Source organism: Narcine bancroftii, unplaced genomic scaffold (genome assembly GCF_036971445.1).
Source record: "Narcine bancroftii isolate sNarBan1 unplaced genomic scaffold, sNarBan1.hap1 Scaffold_113, whole genome shotgun sequence".
In the NCBI taxonomy this organism is placed as follows: Eukaryota; Metazoa; Chordata; class Chondrichthyes; order Torpediniformes; family Narcinidae; genus Narcine; species Narcine bancroftii.
The window spans coordinates 571,368-592,630 of NW_027211848.1; the positions used below are offsets into that span (position 1 = coordinate 571,368).

Below are 21,263 nucleotides of genomic sequence, written 5' to 3' on the forward strand. Positions count from 1 at the left end.
TGTCAAGGGTGTGAAGGGTGTGTGTGCGGAGAAATAAGTGTGGCAGTGCATGCGAGGGAGGGAGTGTGTAGGGGGCATGATTGGGAATGGGTTTGTGCGTGGGTTGTGTGTGCAGGGGTGTGAATGCGGTGGTGAATATGGAGGGGCGTCCATGTGCTGGGTGTGTATGTGGGGTATGTGTTTGGGGGATGGGTGGAGGTCTATGAATGGGTGTGTGTGTGGTTTGTGTTGGGTGTGTGTGGGACGGGTATGTTATTGTTTTTGTGGGGAAGTCTGTAGGGTTATGATTGTGTGGGGTGTGTATGTGGGGAGTGAGTGGGGGATGTCCATTGGGGCCATGTTTTTTGGGGCAGATGTGTAGGGTTGTATTGTGTGAGTGTGCATGTATGTGTGTGTGTAGCTGGGTGTTGATTTTGTGTTGGTTGTGTGTGGGAGGTGGTCAAGTGTGAAGGTGTGTGTGTTTGGGTGTGTGTGTGAGAGGTATATGGGGTGTGGATAGGTGTGTGTGGGGGGGACTGTGTGTGTGAGAGGATGTGTGTACGGGTATGTGTGTGGGAGGTTTATCTGTGTAGGGGTTGTATTGTGTGAGTGTGCGTGTATGTGTGTGTGTAGCTGGGTGTTGATTTTGTGTTGGTTGTGTGTGGGAGGTGGTCAAGTGTGAAGGTGTGTGTGTGTTTGGGGGTGTGTGTGAGAGGTATATGGGGTGTGGGTGGGTGTGTGTGGGGGGGACTGAGTGTGAGAGGATGTGTGTACGGGTATGTGTGTGGGAGGTTTATCTGTCCAGGGGTTGTATCGGGTGAGTGTGAGTGTGCGTTTATGTGTGGGATGTGTGGCTGGGAGTTGATTTTGTGAGTTGTGTGTGGGAGGTGGTCATGTGTGAAGGTGTGTGTGAGGGGTGTATGTGGGCGGTGTTTCTGGGTTGTGCGTCGGGGTATATGTGTAGGTGTGGTGTGTGGAAGGGGACTGTGGGTGCATTGGGTGTTTGTGGAGTGAGGGTGTGGAAGGTGTGTATGAGTGTCGAAGGGTGTTTGTGTATATCTGTCAGAGGTTGTGTTTGGGGGAGTATGTGTATGGGGGATATGTGTGTGTGTGTGCGCAGAGTGTATGTGTGGGAGTTTGTGAGCGTGAGGGTGTGTTCCTGGGATGTGTATGTGTGTGTGGGGTGTGCATGTGGGAGGTGTGTGATTGTGGGGGTTGTGAGTCGGGGCTTGTATGTGTGGAATGTGTGTCTGGGGATGTGTGTTGGGGGTTGTGTGTAGGGTGTGTGTGTGGGAGGTGTGTGATTGTTGGGGTATGTGTCTGGGGTATGTGTCTTGAGTGTGTTGCAGTTTTTTCAGGGGGGGGGTCTAGTGTTTTTCATTGTTGGTTGAGGGTTTTTGTTTAAGTTAATTGTGAAAGATTGGGTGCCATTGTGTAAGTTGTAATAAGTAATTTAAGTTTTACAATTGTTAATGTTAAGGGTTTAAATCACCCAATAAAAAGGCAATGTGTGATAGATTATATTAAGAAGCTAAAAGTAGGGATTGTGGCAAGATAGCGTAGAGTCTAGACATGTAATCTCGACCTCTCTGGCCAGATTTTTAAATACCTGTTTTTTAACCCTTTGTTTTCAAGTTTAAACTTTTTAAATTTTAGTTTAAAGTATCAAGCAATTATTATGGCCACTAATGGTAAAAAGATTAAACCTCAAGTTCATAAGAATATACATTTTCGAAGTGCTGAGGATCTGGGGACTAGACGACCTGAAACAGCCCCTGGCTCAATTTCTTCATTGCCTAGACCCCAAAGATTTCCTGTGCGGGCTGAAAAAAAATCTATTGCTACCAAATGAAGGATGGCGCTGGAATTACCCATTCCCCGGAAGAAGGTGCGTGTTCCCAAGAAGTAGAAAGCCTTTTGATTTCAATGGAGGGAGCACACAGGAAAATGTCTCCATTGTTGGAAATGCATCAGGTCGACGTCGATTCAATCCAGTTAAAGAAGTTTTGTGGCATAAAGGTTATAAGTCTACTTTTCGTTACCCTGCAGTGTTGAAGGTGTTTTACGGAGTCTATCAATTTTGGTTTTTTGAAACTGATTGTGAAGCAATGATTTTTGCTGACTCATGGCCAGATATAAGAGGACAAAGACATAGTCCAGCATTATTTCCTAAAGAAAACTTTGGTAGCTCTGGAAAAGGAAGAAATGGCAAAAATGGGAAAAAAACAGGAATGGAAAGAGTCCAACTTCTGAAATGGGATTTTCAACATTGGAGTCTTTTGGGTTAAAAGAATTTTCTTATTCTATTTTTTCTTTTGTTCTTATAATATTTTGATGTTACTGACTGTTTGGCTGGGCAAGGAGAGATTTGGACTTTCTTTACTAGTCATCAGCCACTGGTGGGTGACCCACACCCAATTTTTGTTTAGGGGATTACTACCTTTTGGTAGTTTTTTTTGGGGGGGGGTTTCTTTTTTTTTCCTTTTTCTTTATTTTTTAATTTTTTTGTAGTTTTTAATTTGTGATTTTTTTATTGGAGGGCCTATATACATTAATTTGAGTTTTTATATAAAGATATTATTGGTATTTAGTAATAATAGTAGATATGTCAAAGTTGAGGTTTGCTACTTTTAATGTTCGAGGATTAAATAGTTAGATTAAACGTAAGCGGGTCTTGGCATATATTAAGAAAAAGAAAATTGATATTGCTTTTTTACAAGAAACACATTTGAATGTGATGGAAAGCGTGAAATTAAAAAGGAACTGGGTTGGGCATGTATATTCTTCTTCATTTAATTCTAAGGCTAAAGATGTAGCTATTTTGATACGTAAAAATGTATCTTTTGAATTACAATCAAAGGAGAAAAAGGCAGAAAAAATAAAAATTTAAAGAAGCTAAAAGTAGATATTGTATTTTTGCAAAGGACTCATTTGACAGAAAAAGAACATTTGAAGTTGAAGAGAGATTGGTCAGGACATGTCATTTTGTCTTCATTAAACTCTAAAACTAGAGGCGTGGTGATATTAGTTAATAAAAAAAAAACTTTTTGCTGTGGATTTTTTTTTTGATAATGTTGGAAGAGTACTGATTGTTAATTGGAAGATTTTTTTCTGAAAGTTGGACTTTAATGTATGTTTATGTACCAAATGAAGATGATCAGACATTTATTTCAGGGACATTTTTAAATTCGAATCAGGCATATGGGAATGTGTTAGTCGGAGTAGATTTTAACTGTTGTTTGGATCCCTTGTTGGACAAATCTCCAAAAATTGTTGAAAGAACTAAAATGGCAAAAAGACTGTTTAAGATGATGGAGTATTTAAATTTAGTGGAAATTTGGAGGAAATTAAATCCAACTGAGAAAGATTATTCACTTTATTCAGCTCGGCATAATTCTTTCTCTAGAATAAATGTATTTTTGATTTCTGTGCATTTACAAGTAGATTTAATTTTGCAGAATATAAAAGTAGGTTATTCTCATATCCTTCATTAAATGTTTAGGGACTGAATTAACTGAGACAGCTTATCGATGGAGGTTTAATGAAAAGTTATTGAAGACCAGATTTCATTTAGTAGATGAGAGATCAAATTTTTTTTTATTTACAAATGAAAGAAAATTCAGTTCAAAGTAAATTTATTTTGTGGGATGCTTTAAAAGCATATTTGAGGGGACAAACTATTAGCGATACAACTAAGAGAGAAAAAAACTATTTATTCGTAAGTTTAAATTTGGAAAAGGAAATCGAAGGCTTGGAGAAGAAAATTAAAAAAAATTATACAGAGGATGAAAGGATAAATTTATCTAAAGTGAAATTACGTTATAATTTACAAACGTATAAATATGAGAAAATGATTTTGCAGTCTAAACAATGTTATTATCAATTGGGAGAAAGAGTGCATATGGTTTGGCATGGCAATGTAAAACTGAGCAAGTATCAAGGACAATTAATGCTATTAGGAAGAATGGAGAAATTACATAAATGAATACTGATGAATTTTTAAAATTTAATGAAAATTTATATATGTCAGAGGGTTATCAAAAAATGGATCAAATTGATTTATTTTTATCTAGTTTAAATTTGCCAGTGTTGAATGAATTTGAGGTAAAGAATTTAGATATTTTATTTACTGAATTAGAATTGAGAGAAGCTTTGCAATCGATGCCTGATGGGAAATCTCCTGGAGAGGATGGATTTAAGGTGGTGTTTTATAAAAAATTTAATGATTTATTATTTCCATTATATAAAGATGTTTTGAAACAAGCAACTAAAATGGATGTATTTCCAGAATCTTTCTCAAAAGCATTGATTACAGTTATACCTAAAAAAAGAAAGGAACTCTTTAAAAGTGTCACCTTACAGACCGATATCATTATTAAATGTTGATTATAGATTGGTGTCAAAAGTTTCAGATAATAGGTTAGTGAATTATTTGCCAAATTTTTTTACGTAGCAATCAGGTAGGGTTTGTCAAAGACAATATAGTTAAATTGTCATCAGATAATATAGTTAAATTGATTTCATTAATTAATGCTAAAAACAACAAGATAATCAACCAACGGATATATCTTTGGATGCTGAGAAGGCATTTGATCGAGTTGAGTGGAAGTTTTTGTTTAAAGTATTGGAAAAATTTAATTTTGTTCCATTTTTTAGGGGTTGGGTTAGGGCTTTATATGCAGAACTTACGACAAGGGTAATAACGAATGGTGAGATTTCAAAATCTTTTAATTTATCTTGTTCTACAAGACAGGGTTTTCATCTTTCACCTGCTTTACTTGCTTTGGTGACAGAACCTTTAGCTCAGGCTGTTTGACATGATTTTGGTGTTAGAGGACTTAAAGTGAGAGAAAATAAAAATAAAATTAGCTTATTTACACATGATGTTTTTGTATATTTAACTAATCCAAAAACTTCACTAAAATTATCACAGGACTTGTTGAATAAGTATGGTAAATTATCGGGATATGAGATTAATTGGGAAAAGAGTGAGGTTTTACCAATAGCAGAAGAAGATTTTATGGATTGTAGACAAATTACTAAATTTAGATGGTCAAATAAAATTAAATATTTAGGAATAGTTGTAAATAAAAATGATCATGAATTATTTATTTTGCATTATGTACCTTTATTAAATAAGGTTAAAATTGATTTAGATAAGTGGAAAGATTTACCACTGACCTTAATAGGAAGAGTGAATTGCATAAAGATGAACATTTATGCTGGAGTACAATACTTTTTTCAATTTATTCCTTGCATAGTTGGGTTATTCTTATGGAAAGGTAAATTATCGAGGGTTTCTTTCCAAAAATGGACTTGGCATTATAAATTGGGTGGTTTGCAATTACATTGTTTTTATAATTATTATGAGGTGGCACCGATGAAGTTTATTAATTGGTTATTTTATAATCAACAATCTCCTAGGTGGGCAAAGATAAAGATGGCTCAGATTTTGGAAAATAATATTAATCATTTCATTTATAAATGGAATCATTTATTGTTACAAGAATTTAAATTATCCGTTTTTCGACATATAATGAATATTTGGTAAAATCGCAATTTAATTCTTGATTCTATCGGAATAGTTTCGATAAGATCACCATTATATCAGAATAAATTAATTCCCTTTTCATGATAGAATCCTTACTTAAAAGATTGGGAAATTAAAGGATTAGTGAATGTAATAGATTGTTTGAAGCAGGGAGGTTTTGTTCATTTAAAAGGTTGCAGGAAAGATATGGTATTGCATCAAATTCTTTGTTTATTACCAACTTTGAGATTATTTAAAGAAGAATTATGGGAAGGAAATAAATTTACCAGGTCAAAAGAAATTTGAATTATTAATTGCAGATAAAGGTGAAAAATGCTTTATTTCTGATATGTATAGGTTGTTGCAGGAGAAAATGGAAGAAGACAAATGGGAAAGAATTAAATATTATTTTGACATGGGAGGAATCGTCAAAACTGTGTGTTGACGGTGTTAGCAAGTTAATTAATGTGAGGTATACTATGGTCAATTAGAATTTTTTGCATCAATTATATTCAACCCCTGAGAAATTGAAGAGATATGGATTCAGTTTAACAGATTTCTGTTTTAGATGTAGAGAGCAGAAAGTTACTTTTGTACGTTCTGTTTGGTCGTGAAATAAAATTAAGCATTTTTGGGAGGAAATTATTAAATTTTTGAGGGATTTGTTTCAAAGGGATATTTAATGGATCCAAAAATATGTTTGTTGGGTTATGTTAATGTTCCATTTGTTGATTCAAAATGCCTAAACCATATTTGGCTTTGTTAAGATTTGGGTTAGCAGTAGCGAGAAAATATATAGCTGTCACATGGAAGAATATAAACTTGCAAAGATGGCATAACGGATTGCACTCTTGTCTATATTTAGAAAAATTAACATATAATGTAAGTAATTACTCTTTTTTATTTATATGTGGTGTTTATATTTGAAACACATGGCTATAGAAATTAAATCAATGTTGTAATGTTGGCAGACCAATCAGGGAATATTTGATACATTTCTCTAAGGTTTTGGGGGAGGAGAGGTTGTTTTTTTTTCTTTATTTTGGTTATTTTTTTCTTTTTTTGGTTTTTATTGTATTAGTAAGGGGGAGGGGATGTAGTTTACAGTTATTTTATGTGTATTTGATTTTCTTTATGTAATTTGAGAATATTAAATAAAATCTTTCAAAGAATCGAGTGTGTATGTGTGTGTGTGTGGTGCGTGTGCGTCAGGGTTTGTGTGTGTGGGGGTGTGGTAGGAACTGCCGCTGATCCCCGAGTCCTCCCCACTGCCGCCGCTGATCCCCGACCCCTCCCCACTGCTGCCTGACACATCGATTCCTCCAGACGCTCGAGATTCCAGCCGGCTTCTCTGAGCAGGGTGTCACGGTTGATGTAGTGGTTAGGGCAATGCCTTTACATGGCCAGTGGTCAGGACTGGACCTCAGTTTGAATTCTGCGCTGTCTGTCAGTAAGTTCTCCTCCTCGTTGCTATCAAGTGGCTTCTGTGTTCAATCTTGCCTTTGAAAGTTCTTCTGCATTCAGGACAGGTTGTTCCAGATGGCAGATCAGGCTTGGGTTGGTACGGCCTCTCCTCTCATCTTCTTCTATTTCTGCACATCTGCTGGCTTCAAAGGTTGCTGTTCCCTCTCAGATGATGGTTTGCCAGACCTTTCTGTCCATGGTTCATCCACCCTTTGACAGGTCTTGTTTTTCATCCTGCAGGGTGTCTAGCCACCCTCCTCACCAGGCAAGCCTGGTGGGGGAGCCGGTTTAGTCGCCGACCACTCGACCATGCAACAGGTAGTACTGGGTTACATGGTACCAGTAGCACTCAGGCGAGTGACCTGACACAGATCCTTGTTTACTCTTCACTTCATGCAAAAAGGCTCCCAAGTGCTCATGTTGACCACGACTGTGGCCAATATGCCTTTGTTGAAGAGCCTCAGGATCCGTACTTCCATTTCTGTTCATCTAATACTAGAAGGGGTGTCCTATAGTTGTTTCCTTGATGCAGAGTTAAAGGCTTTGGTGTGGGTGATGAATGACGTGTACAAAGGTTGGATCTGTTCACTACATTTTTTTGGAGTTGTCGAATTTTTAGGTGTTGGCAGAAATCTCGCTTGAACTTTGTTGAGATCCTCCAGGACTGGATGTAGAAATACCTGAACATGTTGATTGTGTTTCCAAGTGTGGCTGCCTTATTGACAGTTGGTCCTGCTACCAGCTCGACTTCCAGCACAAGTTGTTGTCCTCCCTTCTGCGCTTCACGAATCTACAAGCAATGGAAACAAAAGTCATTCAAGGGAAGAGATGAACAGAGTTGAGGAAGATCACGCGAAGACGACCAATGGTCTTCAGCTCAAAATCATCTTCACTTTTTCGTAAAGATTCAGAGACAATAGAAACCCATTAATCCCCTATCCCTCTATCCCTCCCCCTTCGTCGACAACTCTTCCTCCCTCTCCCTCCCTCTCCTTCCCCTCTAACTCTCACTCTCTACGAATATCCCTCCCCATCCTCAAAAACTCTCCTTTCCTCTCCCTCTCCTTTTCCCCTCACCCTCTCCCTCTATCACTCCCCTTTCCTCGACAACTCTCCCTCCCTCTACTTTCCTCTCCCTCTCCCCCTCACCCTCTCCCAAAATCCCTCCCCTCAAAAAATTTCCCTCCCTTTCCTCCTCTTTCCCCTCTCCCTCTCCTTCCCCTCTCCCTCTCCTTCTCCTGCCCTCACTCTCTCCCTATATCCCTCCCATTCCTCAAAAACTCTCCTCTCCTTTCCTCTCCCTCTCCTCCTCTTCCCCTCACCCTCTCCCAAAATCCCTATCCCTTCCTCAACAACTCTCCCTCCCTCTCCCTTTCCCCCTCCTTCCCCTCCCTCACCTTCCCCTCCTCACCCTCACCCCATTACTCCCCCTTCCTCGAAAACTCTCCCTCACTCTCCTTTCCTCTCCCTCTCCTTTCCCTCTCCTCCTCTTCCCCTCACCCTCAGCCTATATCGCTCCCCCTTCCTCACCAACTCTCCCTCTCTCCTTTCCTCTCCCTCTCCATCTCTTATCGCTCTCCTTCTCCTCTTACCCTCACTCTTCCCTATATCCTTCCCCATTCCTCGACAAGTCTCCCTCCCTCTCCATCTCCTTCCTCTCTCCCTCTCTTTCTTCTCACCCTCCCACTATCCCTCCCCTTCCTCGACAACTCTCCCTCCCTCTCCCATTCCTTCCACTTTCCATCTTCTTCTCCTCCCCCACTCTCTCCCTATATCCCTCCCCCTTCCTCAATAACTCTCCCTCCCTCCCTCTCCTTCCCTTCCCCTCACAATCTCCCTATAACCCTCTGCCTTCCTTGACAACTATCCCTCATCCTCTTTCCCTTCTCCTTCTCCTTCCCCTCACCCTCTCCCTATATTCCTTACCCTTCCTCGACAACTCTCCCTCCCTCTTCTTTCCTCTTCCTCTCTTTCCCCTATCCATCGACTTCTCCTCTTCCACTTCCCCTATCCCTTCCCTTCTTTGACAACTCTCCCTGCCTCTCCCTCTCCTCTTCCCCTCTAACCCACCCCCTTCTTCGACAAGTCTACCTCCCACTCCATTCTTCTCTCTCTCCTTCCCCTCTCTTATGCCCCTCACCCTCTCCCTATATTCCTCCCCCTTCCTTTACAACTCTTCCTCCCTATCCTTTTCTCTCCCTCTCCTTCTCCACTTCCTCTCCTTCTCCTCAAACTCTCCCTGTATCCTTCCCCCCTTCCTCGACATTTCTTCCTCTCTCCTTCCCCTTTCCCTCTCCTCCTCTTCCACTCACCCTCTCTCCCTCTATCCCACCGCCTTCCTTGACAACTCTCCCTCCCTCTCCTTCCACACTCTCTCTCTTTTTCCTCTTCCCTTCACCCTCTCACTATATCCCTCCCCCTTCCTCGACAACACTCCCTCCCTCTCTTTTCCTCTCCCTCTCCTTCCCCTCTCCCTCCTCTTCCCCTCTCCCTCCCCTGAGTGAGGTGCTGGATTTGGGAGGGGGGGAGGTCAAATGCAAGGGAAAGTCTACAATATATCCTTTCTAGCATTGATGGAGAGAAGGATTTTGAGCTGAACGCTCTCTGCACCCTGAAAGAGACAACATGGTGGAGAGGATGGTAAAAAAACATCCAGCCTGCTGGACTTCATGATTTGGGGCACTGAGTGTAAAAGTTGGTGAGTCAAGTTACAGCTGTATAAAATTTTGGTTCGCCGCATTTGGAATATTACGTAGTGTTCTGGTCCCTGAATTCACGGAAGGATGTCGAAGATCTTGTAGACCTCTATCACGTCTCCTCTAATCCTTCTACACTCCAGCTCTGCGAACCTTGCCTCATGAGAATTGTTTCCCAATCCAGGCAGCATCCTGGTAAATCTCCTCTGTCCCCTCTCCTTCCTATAATGAGGTGACCAGAACTGAACATAATATTCTAAGTGAGTCATACCAAAGATTTATAGATTTGCAACATGACAACTCTACTCCTGAATTCAAACCACCTATGAAGGAATCTCAGCACACCATAATCCTTCTTCACTCTCCTATCAAACTGTGCGGCAACCTTGAGAAATGTGTAGATTTGCAACCCAAGGTTCCTCTGTTCATCCACACTCTTAAGTAACTGACCATTAACTCTGGACTCAGCCTTCTGCTTTGTCCTTCCAAAATGCATCAACTCTCAGTTATCTGGATTGAAATCCATCCACCACTTTTCTGCCTAACTCTGCATCCCACCTTCATCATTTTGTAACCTTTAACAGCCTTCATCTCCATCCACAACTCCTCCAAACCAACCTCCGTGAAATCCGCAAACTTACTGACCTATCCATCCGCCTCTTCATCCAGGTGACATGAAAATCACAAAGAGCAGGGGTCGCAGAACAGATCCCTGCGGCACCAACCTCCAGGCAGAATACTTTCATTCCACTACGACACTCTGCTTTCTTCCGACATGACAGCTTTTATTTCATGCAGGTAATTTTTCGCTCATCCCATGACTCAGGACTTTCCGAAGGAGTCTCCTGTGACCGACCTTCTCAGACGCCTTGCTAAAATCCTCGTAGACCTCATCTATCACCGTACCCTCATTAATTTCTTTTGTAACCTCCTCCAAAGACTGAGTTAGATTTGTGAGGCCCAAGCTTGCCTTCACAAAGACATGCTGACTATCCTTGAGTAGAGTGTATTTCTCCAGATCTTCATAGATCCCATCCTTAAGAATCCCTTCCATTAGTTTACTCACCAATAATGTAAGACTAACCCTAATTCCCAAGATTCTCCCTATTACCTTTTTTAAACAAGGGGACTCTATTTACCATTCTCCAATCCACCCGAGTCGCGCTGCCGTCTATCTCCCTCCTTGCCCACGTGAGTGGTGCTGCTGTCTCACCCCCCCCCCCACACATCTGGGTCACGCTGCTGCCTCTCCAACCCACCCCCCCACCCCTTCACCAAGGGTCGATATCGACCACTTTGGAGACCCCTAATATGTTATTTAAAGTAACTTAATGTCACTTTATTCGATTCAGCAAAGAGTGGGGCAGGGAGGCAAGGTTAGGGGGGCTTTACTAAAGCTCAGCCTGGAGTGGTAGTTAATCCGCCACAGTTGACATGGCGTTGCAGTCGTGCTCCAATCTTCAAATATACCTGGATGCAGCAGGCATGGATAATTGCCGATGATTTGCCACAACCCATTTTTTATACACTTGTGGATGCATGAAACTATGCACCAGCTTTGATCTTTTTCAAACTTCGAACATGCGAGGCAGAAGCTTTAATAGTAAGAACCCATTTACTTGTTTCAGATGGTGAAGAGAAGCAACATCCACGTCATTCTGTGCATTTCTAAATGGCACATTGGGGAAGTAGTGAAATCAAATTGCATGAGTGGATGCAATTGCTTTGGATGAGACCTTAAACCACATCCTATATGGTTTTTAAAGAACATACAAGATTCTATCGTACAATAAATTCTGTTCTTTACCCGGCCTCGGGCCTAGTCGGTTCGAGCAGTGAGTCGGAGGAGGCGGAGACCAGAGTTTGGGCAGTGTTCGGAGGTGGAGCGAGTTGAGAGTGACAGGTTTAATTGGTCAAGGCCGATAAAAGGAGGGAAACGCAAAGGAGAGGCCAGCGAGGAGTGGCCCAGTGAGTAGTGGCCTGGTGAAAGAGTGGGGTTTCGAGGCTTTGGCTTGAGAGGGTTCAGCGAGTAGAGGCTGAGGTCGAGTGTATCTAGATTAAGGTAAGACTATATTTTTTTGTTATTTTATCTTTCTAAGGTGAGGGGGAAGAGAGAAGGGTTGAGTGTGAGAGCAGTTTGCTCTTTTCAGTGTCAGATGTGAAAGGTCCTGGAGTCTTCGACCTCCTGGACATCCACGATTGCACTAGGTGTACTGAGCTGCAGCATCTCAGGGACCGTGTTAGGGAATTGGAGCTGCAGCTCAATGACCTCGACCTGGTCAGTGAGAGTGAGGCCATCATAGATAGGAGCTATAGCCAGGTGGTCTCAACAGGGCCACAGGAGGAGGATCAGTGGGTTCCAGTTAGGAGAGGGGAAAGGGAAGAGACAGATACAGGAGGGGGCACCTGTGACTGAAGCACTCAACAAATGGTACACCTCCTTGAGGAGCATTCAGGCTGGGGAAGGAATCAGTGGCTGTATCTCTGGCACAAGGTCAACCTCTGTTGCCCAAAAGGGTAGGGAAAGGAAGAGGAGGGTAATAGTTATAGGGGATTCGATGGTCAGGATGACAAATTGGGGATTCTGTGGATACGATTAAGGAAACAGATTGGTGCCAGGGTCTGGGATGTAACTTCCTGTGTCATTTCAGAACAAGTTGGATAGCTGCATGGATATGAGGGGATTGGAGGGTTATAGACAGGGAGTGGGTAAGTGGGGCTAGAGGAGCCCACTTAAATCGGTGTGGACTCGAGGGGCCGAGATGTCCTGTATCTGGACTGTAATTGTCTCAGCCAAGATTTATCTTGCAATCAACATCATTAGGTCATTCCTGCATTGCTATTAGGGACCAGTTATGTGTGCAAAATAGCAATGTTTCTCAACTAGGTCAACGACCCTGCTTCATCAATCCAGAAATAAAACATTTCCAAAATCGCAGTGGTGAGAAGTGCCAGGTAAAAGTAAACCTTCAAGATCTTCCACTTGGACATTTGTCCGTTCCAACGTCCTCTTCTGCTCTGATGTTTCCTGACGCAAACACTGGAATCTCTGTTCGATGGTAGCTAAAATGAACACAAGGTTCTGTTACACATACATTTAAAAATGTCTTCAAAGATTTACCATGTTTCCGGTGTTTTCTTCCCAAGAAACACATTTTTTTGTTTTGGAGAGAGAACTGTGGGTTTAGTAATATTTAAAGCAATGCAGAACAGAAGATGACGAGAGAAAAGGTGAGCAAGGAATGAAAAAAGTTTGGAGGGAATCAGCGTGAAATAGCAGACAAGTGAAATGAAGAACAGTGAAAAGGAAGGGACATTTGCAAAAGAAAATGGAGAGAGAAAGAGAGGGACAGTTGTGCAACTCTGTTGAAAACATGTTGACTTCAAGGCCTTTTACTCATCGAGAGGAGCAGGTGAAGTGGGGGGGAGCTGGGGCCGGGGAGGAGCAGGAACAACAAAGAATACCCTGCTGAATAGAGAAGACTCTGAGAGCAGCTGCAACCGTTCTCACCAGAACTGTATCCCGCCCTTCAGGTGCTCAGATGCATGGATCTTCAGTGCCCTCCCAGCACAGCATGAGAAATCCCCTCTCATTGGGGGGTCTTTGAGACATCACAGCCCTAAACACTTCCTTGGCTGCATGTTTGCCAGATGTTCACACTTGGTAAATGGCCGCTGCTTAACCTTCTACCATTTCTACATACCCTCTATTTCTATTAATAACTGATCAACAAGACAAACGGAAAATATAGAATTTCTGAGGTTTAGGAAAGGAAACAAAAATGTATAAAAATAAATGAGCTGATAGAGCATCTGGAAAAAAGAAAAGCAACATTAACATTTCGATGGAGCTCGTGACTTCACCGCCTTGCTGGCATATTTTAACATATGTTTCCTATTTCCAGTCTTGTTTCTATGATTGGAAGTTGTCTGGTTTCCAATCATTCAATCTTCTCTTTAATTGATGAGCCACGGACAAGTATGCATGACTGGAGCCTGGCTGCTTTATTAAATAATCGCAGAGCATCACTTTCAACGAATTCACTGCAAGAATTCCCATTTGCCGCCATTTTCATTTCCAACGCTCCAAATATGGTTCTCAATTCAGTACCTTTAATGCAACAATTTTATAAGACCCAACACTTCTAAGATGCACCACTCGAGCAGAAATTTCATTCAATAAACACACATTTTGCAATACTATTGCGATTCTGGCCTACGAGTCTGAATCACTGACCACAATTCAGTGGAGAAAGTTCGATTGAACTTTCTTAAATACTGCATTTTATTCAAACATTGAAGTGTGCACAGTTCTTTAGTAAATGGTCATTTTCAGAGCTGTTTATGAAATGATAGCCTATTTATGACGTGCTAGGTAAAGATGATTCAACATTTGAAATCCAATCAATTGCAAGAAATATTTTAGAATGGTTCAAAGAGGTTGGTGGGTCCCCACTGGTAATTTGCACAATTTGAAAATGTCTAATTTACCAGCTGGAAGCATCACTTGTATTTGTTGGAATTAGAGAACCACCTTTTGATCTAAACATCAAATGTTGAAATGGTACCTGTGGTCTTTCGAAGCTGGACTATATTTGGAACAACGTCATTGCTCAAATTCAGCAGGCACTTTGCTGCCTCCTGTAACTTTTCGACACCATCTTCATGTTCAGAAATTTCTCCCTGAAGAACCTGTGATTTCAAAATGACACAATGACTCATTCACAATAAAATTAATATTTATTTCTGTATATCTTAGATTTGCCGATGCCTTGGTTAATTTCGATATTGTCTTTGGGTCAAGGAGATAAACAGCCTGTGAAGGCGATTCTATAAATTATCATAAATACCAACAACTCTCTGGCCTGCTTTGGGGTGAGGAGGCGAACATTTTCAAGGACCCAATAACCACAGGATATTGGAATTTTCTCAAACAACCAGATCAAACTTTCTATTGATCATTACTCATTACTCATTAATGCTTCGAGGTATTTAATACGCCTGATGTTTGAGCATCTTCTGATGCTGTTGAGCTCATCATCTTTATCTTGTCTACATCTCTTGACCGGCCCTGAAGTCCCCTTGCAAACCATCAAGGTCACAAGAAAATATTTAAAAATGTTCTGATACTTAGATTTACATCAGCATTGATAAAATAATGCTGAAGAACTCATTTGGCTTTTCACCACTAATGGACATAGATTTGGCTGCAGAGGGTTATTCTGCATTATCGTTTTTCTGCCTGTCTACTTTTACTCCAGATGACCCCTCTCCCCAATCCATCATCCTTCAAAGGTAAATATGTGTTCTCCCTCAGCAATCCGACCCGTTTGCAACTCCTATTCTCTCGAGCACTTAATGGCCCACAGCTTTTCTCCATGACCATCAATCCCAGGCCATTATTGCAATAAATGGTCCGATTTTTCTCTGACTGCAAGACCAGAAATGCCCTCCACCTCAATAAAGCAAAACTTTCTGATTTGTCTTTCTGATGCAAATTCCAATTCCTCAAACATCAACTCCAGTCAACATGATGCCATTAGTTTCGTTAATGATAGAGAAGGATAGGTCTGGGACTCGGGTTGAGATTTTAAATTGGAGAAAGGCCAATTTGAGGAAATTAGAAAGGAATGAGAAGGTGTTGACCTGGAAAAGTATGTGCGGGGTGAGTGGAAGACCTACAAAGGTGAAATTTGGAGAGTACAGACTTTTCATGTTCCTGTCAAGATTAGCAGGCTTAGGAATCTGGTTTGGAAGAAGAGAGGTGTGCAGCAGGTATAGACATCACAGAGCAAATGAGGTGCTTGAAGAGTATAGAAAATGCAAGAAAAAACCTCAAGAAAGAAACCAGGAAGGCTATGTGGATGATAATGGGGTAAATTGGATGAGTAAGCTTGCAGGTGTTGTGGACACTAAAGAAGGTTTTCAAAGCTTGAAGAGGGATCAGGACCAGCTGGAAACATGGGCTGACAAATGGAATTTAATGCAGATGAGTGTGAGGTGTTGCATTTTGGAAGGACAAGCCAAGAAAGGACATACATGGTAACCAGTCGGGCAGTGAGGAGTACGATAGAACAGAGGGATCTGGGAATACAGACACCTCATTCTCTGAAAATGGTGTCACATGTGGATAGGGTTGCAAAGAGAACTTTTGGCACATTGACCTTGATGAATCAAAGGATAAAGTATAATTTTCATTGGTGAGACCCAATTTGGATTATTGTGTGCCGTTTGGATCACCTAACTGCAGGAAGGATGGCAATTGTGCAGAGATTGACTTGGATGTGGCCTGGACGTCAGGAGCAGAGTTGTAGGAAAAGGTTAAACAGGTTATGATTTTATTCCCTGGAGTGTAGAATGAGGGAAGAATTGAGAGAGAGATTTAAAATGATGTGGAGGACAGAGTAAATATAGGTAGGCTTGTTCCACTGAGAGCAAGTGAAATACAAACCAGAGGACATGGGGTAAGGGTGAAGGGGATAAATTTAGGGGGAACATGAGGGAGAACGTCTTCACACAGAGTGAAGAGGTGGGAGAGTGGAACAAGCTGTCCGTTGAAGTGGTGACTGTGGGCTCAATTTTTAATTTGAAAAGAATTTGGACTGGTACATGGATGGGAGAGGTATGGAGGGCTATGGACTAGGTGCGTCAGAGGGCCTCGGCAGAAAAAGGGTTCGGAACAGACAAGAAGGGCCAAATGGGCCTGTTTCTGTTCTGTAATATTGTAAGGTTCTATGGTTCGAATACTTCTTTGGAATAAATCAATCTCTGCCACTTTGCAAACAAATCTTACCTCCAAATGTGCTCCAAATCACCACTTTCCTCCCACCCCCCTTAACCTGTTCCTGAAACCCCCATCTATGGAGTTATCGTCTCTTCACCTGATGATCCCATTAATGATTTGCTGAGATTTTTTGCTCTGCTGTTATAATCTTGGAGGTCGTCCAAAATTCTGCCACCATTTTCTTAGGCCCCCATTAAACATGGATAAGGTCTGAGGAAACCCATACTGAAAATAGACACACAATGAGAGCAGAACTGTTTGGCTTCTTTGTTACAGTTTCCAATCTCGCCCCCACCATCTGGAAGCAAATTGGCTGTTGGATCTTCATCAGGCTCCCATTAAAACCTGATCAAGTTGGAATGAATGGAGCTCAACTTCCTATTTCAGGTGCCAAACTTACAACCTCCCATGTGGCCTTAACCACTGTTATTGGATGTGCACATTATCATTATTTCAAAGCATTCATCATTCTACTCGTAAATTAGAATAAGCAACATTACACAGTGATTTATGAAATAACAACTTTAATTTACCATGATATTTTCAAGTTCTTGCTGCAAGATTTCTGGATTAGGGATGGCCTCCAGCTGAACCATTCGTCTTTCTCTTTCTACTCTCTCTAGCCACAAACGCAGCTCATCTGCCTTCTCTTGCCATTGTTCAAATACCTTGGTGCTAAGACGGATTCCAAGTCCAATGCACTATAGAGTGAAAGAAATGAATGAGTATGTGGATTTTTAAAATGTACGATTTTGTGATGCGATCAAATATCGAGTGTCCAATCGATCCAAAATGGGTCAAGCGATACATTACTGGTCCATTACTTATGCCAACTATCATTTTTTTGTTCCCTGCATCAAGTTTTTTGAGGGTCACAGACAAAAAGGCAATGTTAACTCCTCACCAAAGGTGAAATGCCTGTTACCCTGCCGTACTGTTCCATTTTCTTGTTATGTCAATAAATCTTTTAATTAATATTTTGAGTTTGCTTTCAAAATAAACTGATGGTCAGGAATATATCAGAAGCATTGAAAACCTTCACAAATTTAGTGTGTCAGTGAAGATTAGACAGAAATTCTTTTGGGGCTGGGCTTGTTCCAGCCGAACACTCTGCATTTATGTTATGCCATTCAAGCCTAACCCTTGGGTTTAGGACATACTGAGCCAGCGAGGTGACCTTTATGGATTGGACACATTACACCGTGTTCAGTGACAAATGCACGTGGGAGGCCAGTCTGGAAAATCTTCACCAATTATGATCTGTTCGACATTTGATTTTATTAAAAAGAAATGAGTTCATGACTTATTTTCTGCAGTGGTCTCTGTCCAACTCGAGTGAGTTTGGCCACCAAGAGAGCTCCACAATACTGGAAAGATTTGATCATTGTTCCTGTTCTTCATGGGTATTATTAATCACAGCCGCAAACCTTTTCTAGAGCCACTCTTATAAGACTAAAACTTACATAAGTTGCTCAGTCTATCAAAATGCTCTCATGTTACTGATCTAAAGTAAAATTGGAGTTTAAATGCTATTAGTCAAAAAAAAGGAGATATGTCATACTTCTGATCGAAGTGCGTTGAAGCGAGCATCGGCGCTTTCAACCGTCTCCTCCACACGTTGGCTTATGGCATCAGGATCAATTGGGATCTTGTAGCTTTCAATTGCATTCCTGATTTCAAAGAGAAAGGCAGCATCGAAGAGACTTTTCCAAGATCGTCTGAGGTATCTTAGATCCCCTTTGAGAAACTGAAGATCATTGAAGAGGAATTTCTGCTTCTTAAGTTTGAATGTCAATGACGTGGAGTCAAATTCCTCAGCTTTTATTTTTCGTAGTTCCTTTTCTGAATGAATCATTAATGTTTCAAATTCATCATGATCTGTTTAAAGGAATATAATGGTGAAATAATCAAAATGATCAAATAATACCAGATTATATAGACTTTGACACATTGACAGGATCCTGTAATAATTACAAGTTGGGGTTATTCCAAACCACATGTAGCTTTCAGTTGTCTTACTTAGAATTCTTTTTAACTCTCAGTAAATAGTATTTTATAGTAATCTGGAAAATAAATGAATACTTTCCCTCACCTTTTCGGAACTTCTGCAGTTCTAGATGCAGATCCTCAATCACGTTTAATTGAGAATCTGCACTTGATAAAGCGGATTCGTACTCCTCCATCAAGACATTCAAGTTCTCCTGCAGTGCAACTTCCTCGTCTCGCAAAGGGTCCTGGACATTTTGTTCCAGGAAAGTCTGAGCTGCCTCTATGGCCAAAACCAACTCTTGCTCTTTCTGGGACAACTTTTGGCGATGTTCCTAGAAAAGAAACAATCCTAGGTTCATTTTTATTGCTCCAAGTTGTCTTGGGGGAGGTAAGGTTTCTATTTATTGCATTTGCAATTGAAATAAAATATTCAGGTTTCCCAATTTATTAAAAATCAGGGTACCAAAACACCCTTAAATACACACAGGAAACGTACTTCAAGTCCAGAAATCTAAATGGTTTTATGCTTTCGGAGGTTTAATCAACTACCTTGATCTACAATTCTTTGCTTGTGTCAAAGGATGAATCCTGCTGAGATGGAGTAGAATATATTACATATTTAATTTGACTGACAAGAAAATAAATCCTCTCCTTCAGTATTTGTACACAGTCCCTTCCCTGTCAAACAGACGTACTTTTATTTAAACTTAAGCACATTAAACTTTTGTCATTTGAATGATCTCATCCTTAACTTTCAATTCAGGGATTTAATATTCTTTCATGACGTAAAAGAGAACACGTGAAATCTAACGAGAGGTGACTGTGATCTAGTCAGGAGAATGTGAACTAGTTTGTAACTGTGTAAGAATGCACCCTTCTCACTGAAGTAACTGTGGGGTGGATGTCTATGTATATGAGTGTGTCAACATTTTTAAGAGATGGTGGATCTTCTTGTCTTTTTTCTTCACTGGTATCACTGTTTCCTTCACGCCAGACTTGCACATCTTCGCCCAGTGGTTTGCTATGCCGTAGGCTCCACATTCAGAACCGTGTGCGGGGCAATCATTTTGGTCACGGAGGGGTGTTGTCCGCTGCCCTTCCTACAGGTCCTGGGGGTGGCACTTTTCTGATTGTATTTTTTATAGCATCAACCCTTCCTTCTCTTTGCTGTGGGTGGGTCTGCATTGATAGGGATTTCATTTGCGTCCTCGTGGATTCGAAGACTCTGCCTGTTTCTATATCTTTGGCCAGTTTCAAGCTATCCTTCCCTATAAGAGACTTTTGCACTTCAGGATGGGAATATTAGTGGATCAGCTAATCTTTCCTCTATATCCTTCCATCTGCATTTTGCAGCATTAATTTTTGGTGTAGTAAGGACGTTAGTAACAGTCTCATCAGTCTCTTACACAAAACCTTGAAATTCATTGCATTCAAGTCTAGGATTAGAGCTGAGTTCAAGGTGAGAAACAACCTTTGCAAATATCTGCTCTGGATCATTTTTCTCCACCCCGTAAGCTCTCAGCTATTAAATAAGTCACGGCCTGGCTCCCCTGTCCAGACATGTATAGAACTAACCTTCTCCTCGCTGTTGCATTTTTAAAATAGCTTTTAACTGCTAAATTGTACATCTGCTGAAACGTTTTCAACGATTCAACAATGTCTTCAGCCTCCCGTCCATCACTGGGTGAACTGCTGTTGCACCAGCCATTCATTTCCAGGTGTACTTTTTCTCTTCTTCCCCTTCAGATTTCAGTCACTTCCAATCAATTTTATAGTTTTATTCTTGTTCTCTTAGACCGACCACTGCCAACATGTTCTGTCTCCGTGTTACCTGGGAGGATTCTTAAATAACTTAAAGATGCAAGATTCAAATAACAGAAGGGAGTTTACTTACTGATGCCTTCCACCATCTCAGGAAACTGTTCACACTCATACTCATGTATAGGTGCCCCCCAGTAGTGCACGACGGTTACCACAGTGAGAAGGGTGTATTCCTAGGAAGTTACAAAAGAGTTCACATGATCCTGACGAGATAACACACCCTTCTCACTGTCGTAAATGTCATGCACCAATGTGGGGTGCATGTCTATGTGAGTATGAACATTTCCTGGCATGGTGGAAGGCATCAATAAGTAAAATCTCTTCTGCTATTTGAATCTTGCATCTCTAAGAAGATGCAAGATTCAAATAGCAGAAGAGATTTTACTTCTGCTATTTAAGAAGCCTCCCACACAGAGACATAACGGTGACTTTATTGTATTGATCTTTAGCATTTTGTTCAACATCCTTTGGACTTTTCAAGACTTTATTCAAGTCGCCTTATTCCAAAACAAACCAGGCTGTCAAGCACACACAGGGCAATAATTTGCATACATGTTAAGCAATGCTTTACGAAAAGAAGATAACATCAATTGGTAAATGTTTAAAGATCTTTGCTCTTTTTTAACGATGAAAATCTGACTTGAGCACTGCATATTAAGGAATGACAAACGTGAAAATCTATCCCCATTTTAGTGAAAACATTCTGGGTAATTATCATTTTCACATTAGTGCTTCAAGATGCAGGTGTCCCTGCCAGGGCCCAAACTGAACGAACGGCAATATCTTTCCCAGTTAGAAGGGAGAGGAGTGTGGAGGGGAATCAGCAGGTAGTAATGTTCCTACGGACCTAATGCATGTCCCTCTCCATGTCAGAAGGCTCCTCTTTGGACATATTCTTGGAGTCGAGTAGATGTCGTTCACTCCGTTGATAGAATACAGGACTACCTCAGTGGAGAGAATGAATGGAGGGCTAATCAAGCCAACTGCTTTGCTCTGCTGT

The 21,263-nt window shown here is 41.1% G+C and overlaps 1 protein-coding gene across 2 annotated transcripts in view; it reads right to left on the minus strand.

Moving 5' to 3' along the window:
- Positions 1–3,744: 3,744 nt before the first annotated feature.
- LOC138750286 (microtubule-actin cross-linking factor 1-like) overlaps positions 3,745–21,263 on the minus strand; it is a 30,164-nt gene continuing 12,645 nt past the window's right edge. The window contains exons 3-8 of one of the 2 annotated variants that reach the window (XM_069912387.1): positions 18,546–18,774; positions 18,015–18,331; positions 16,987–17,154; positions 14,238–14,361; positions 12,637–12,732; positions 3,745–7,763 (exon numbers count right to left, since the gene is read on the minus strand). In XM_069912387.1, the coding sequence (XP_069768488.1) occupies positions 7,756–7,763; positions 12,637–12,732; positions 14,238–14,361; positions 16,987–17,154; positions 18,015–18,331; positions 18,546–18,774 (942 nt within the window). In that variant the 3' untranslated portion in view covers positions 3,745–7,755. The remainder of the gene's footprint in view (positions 7,764–12,636; positions 12,733–14,237; positions 14,362–16,986; positions 17,155–18,014; positions 18,332–18,545; positions 18,775–21,263) is intronic. The other variant, XM_069912388.1, reaches the window with a different exon arrangement.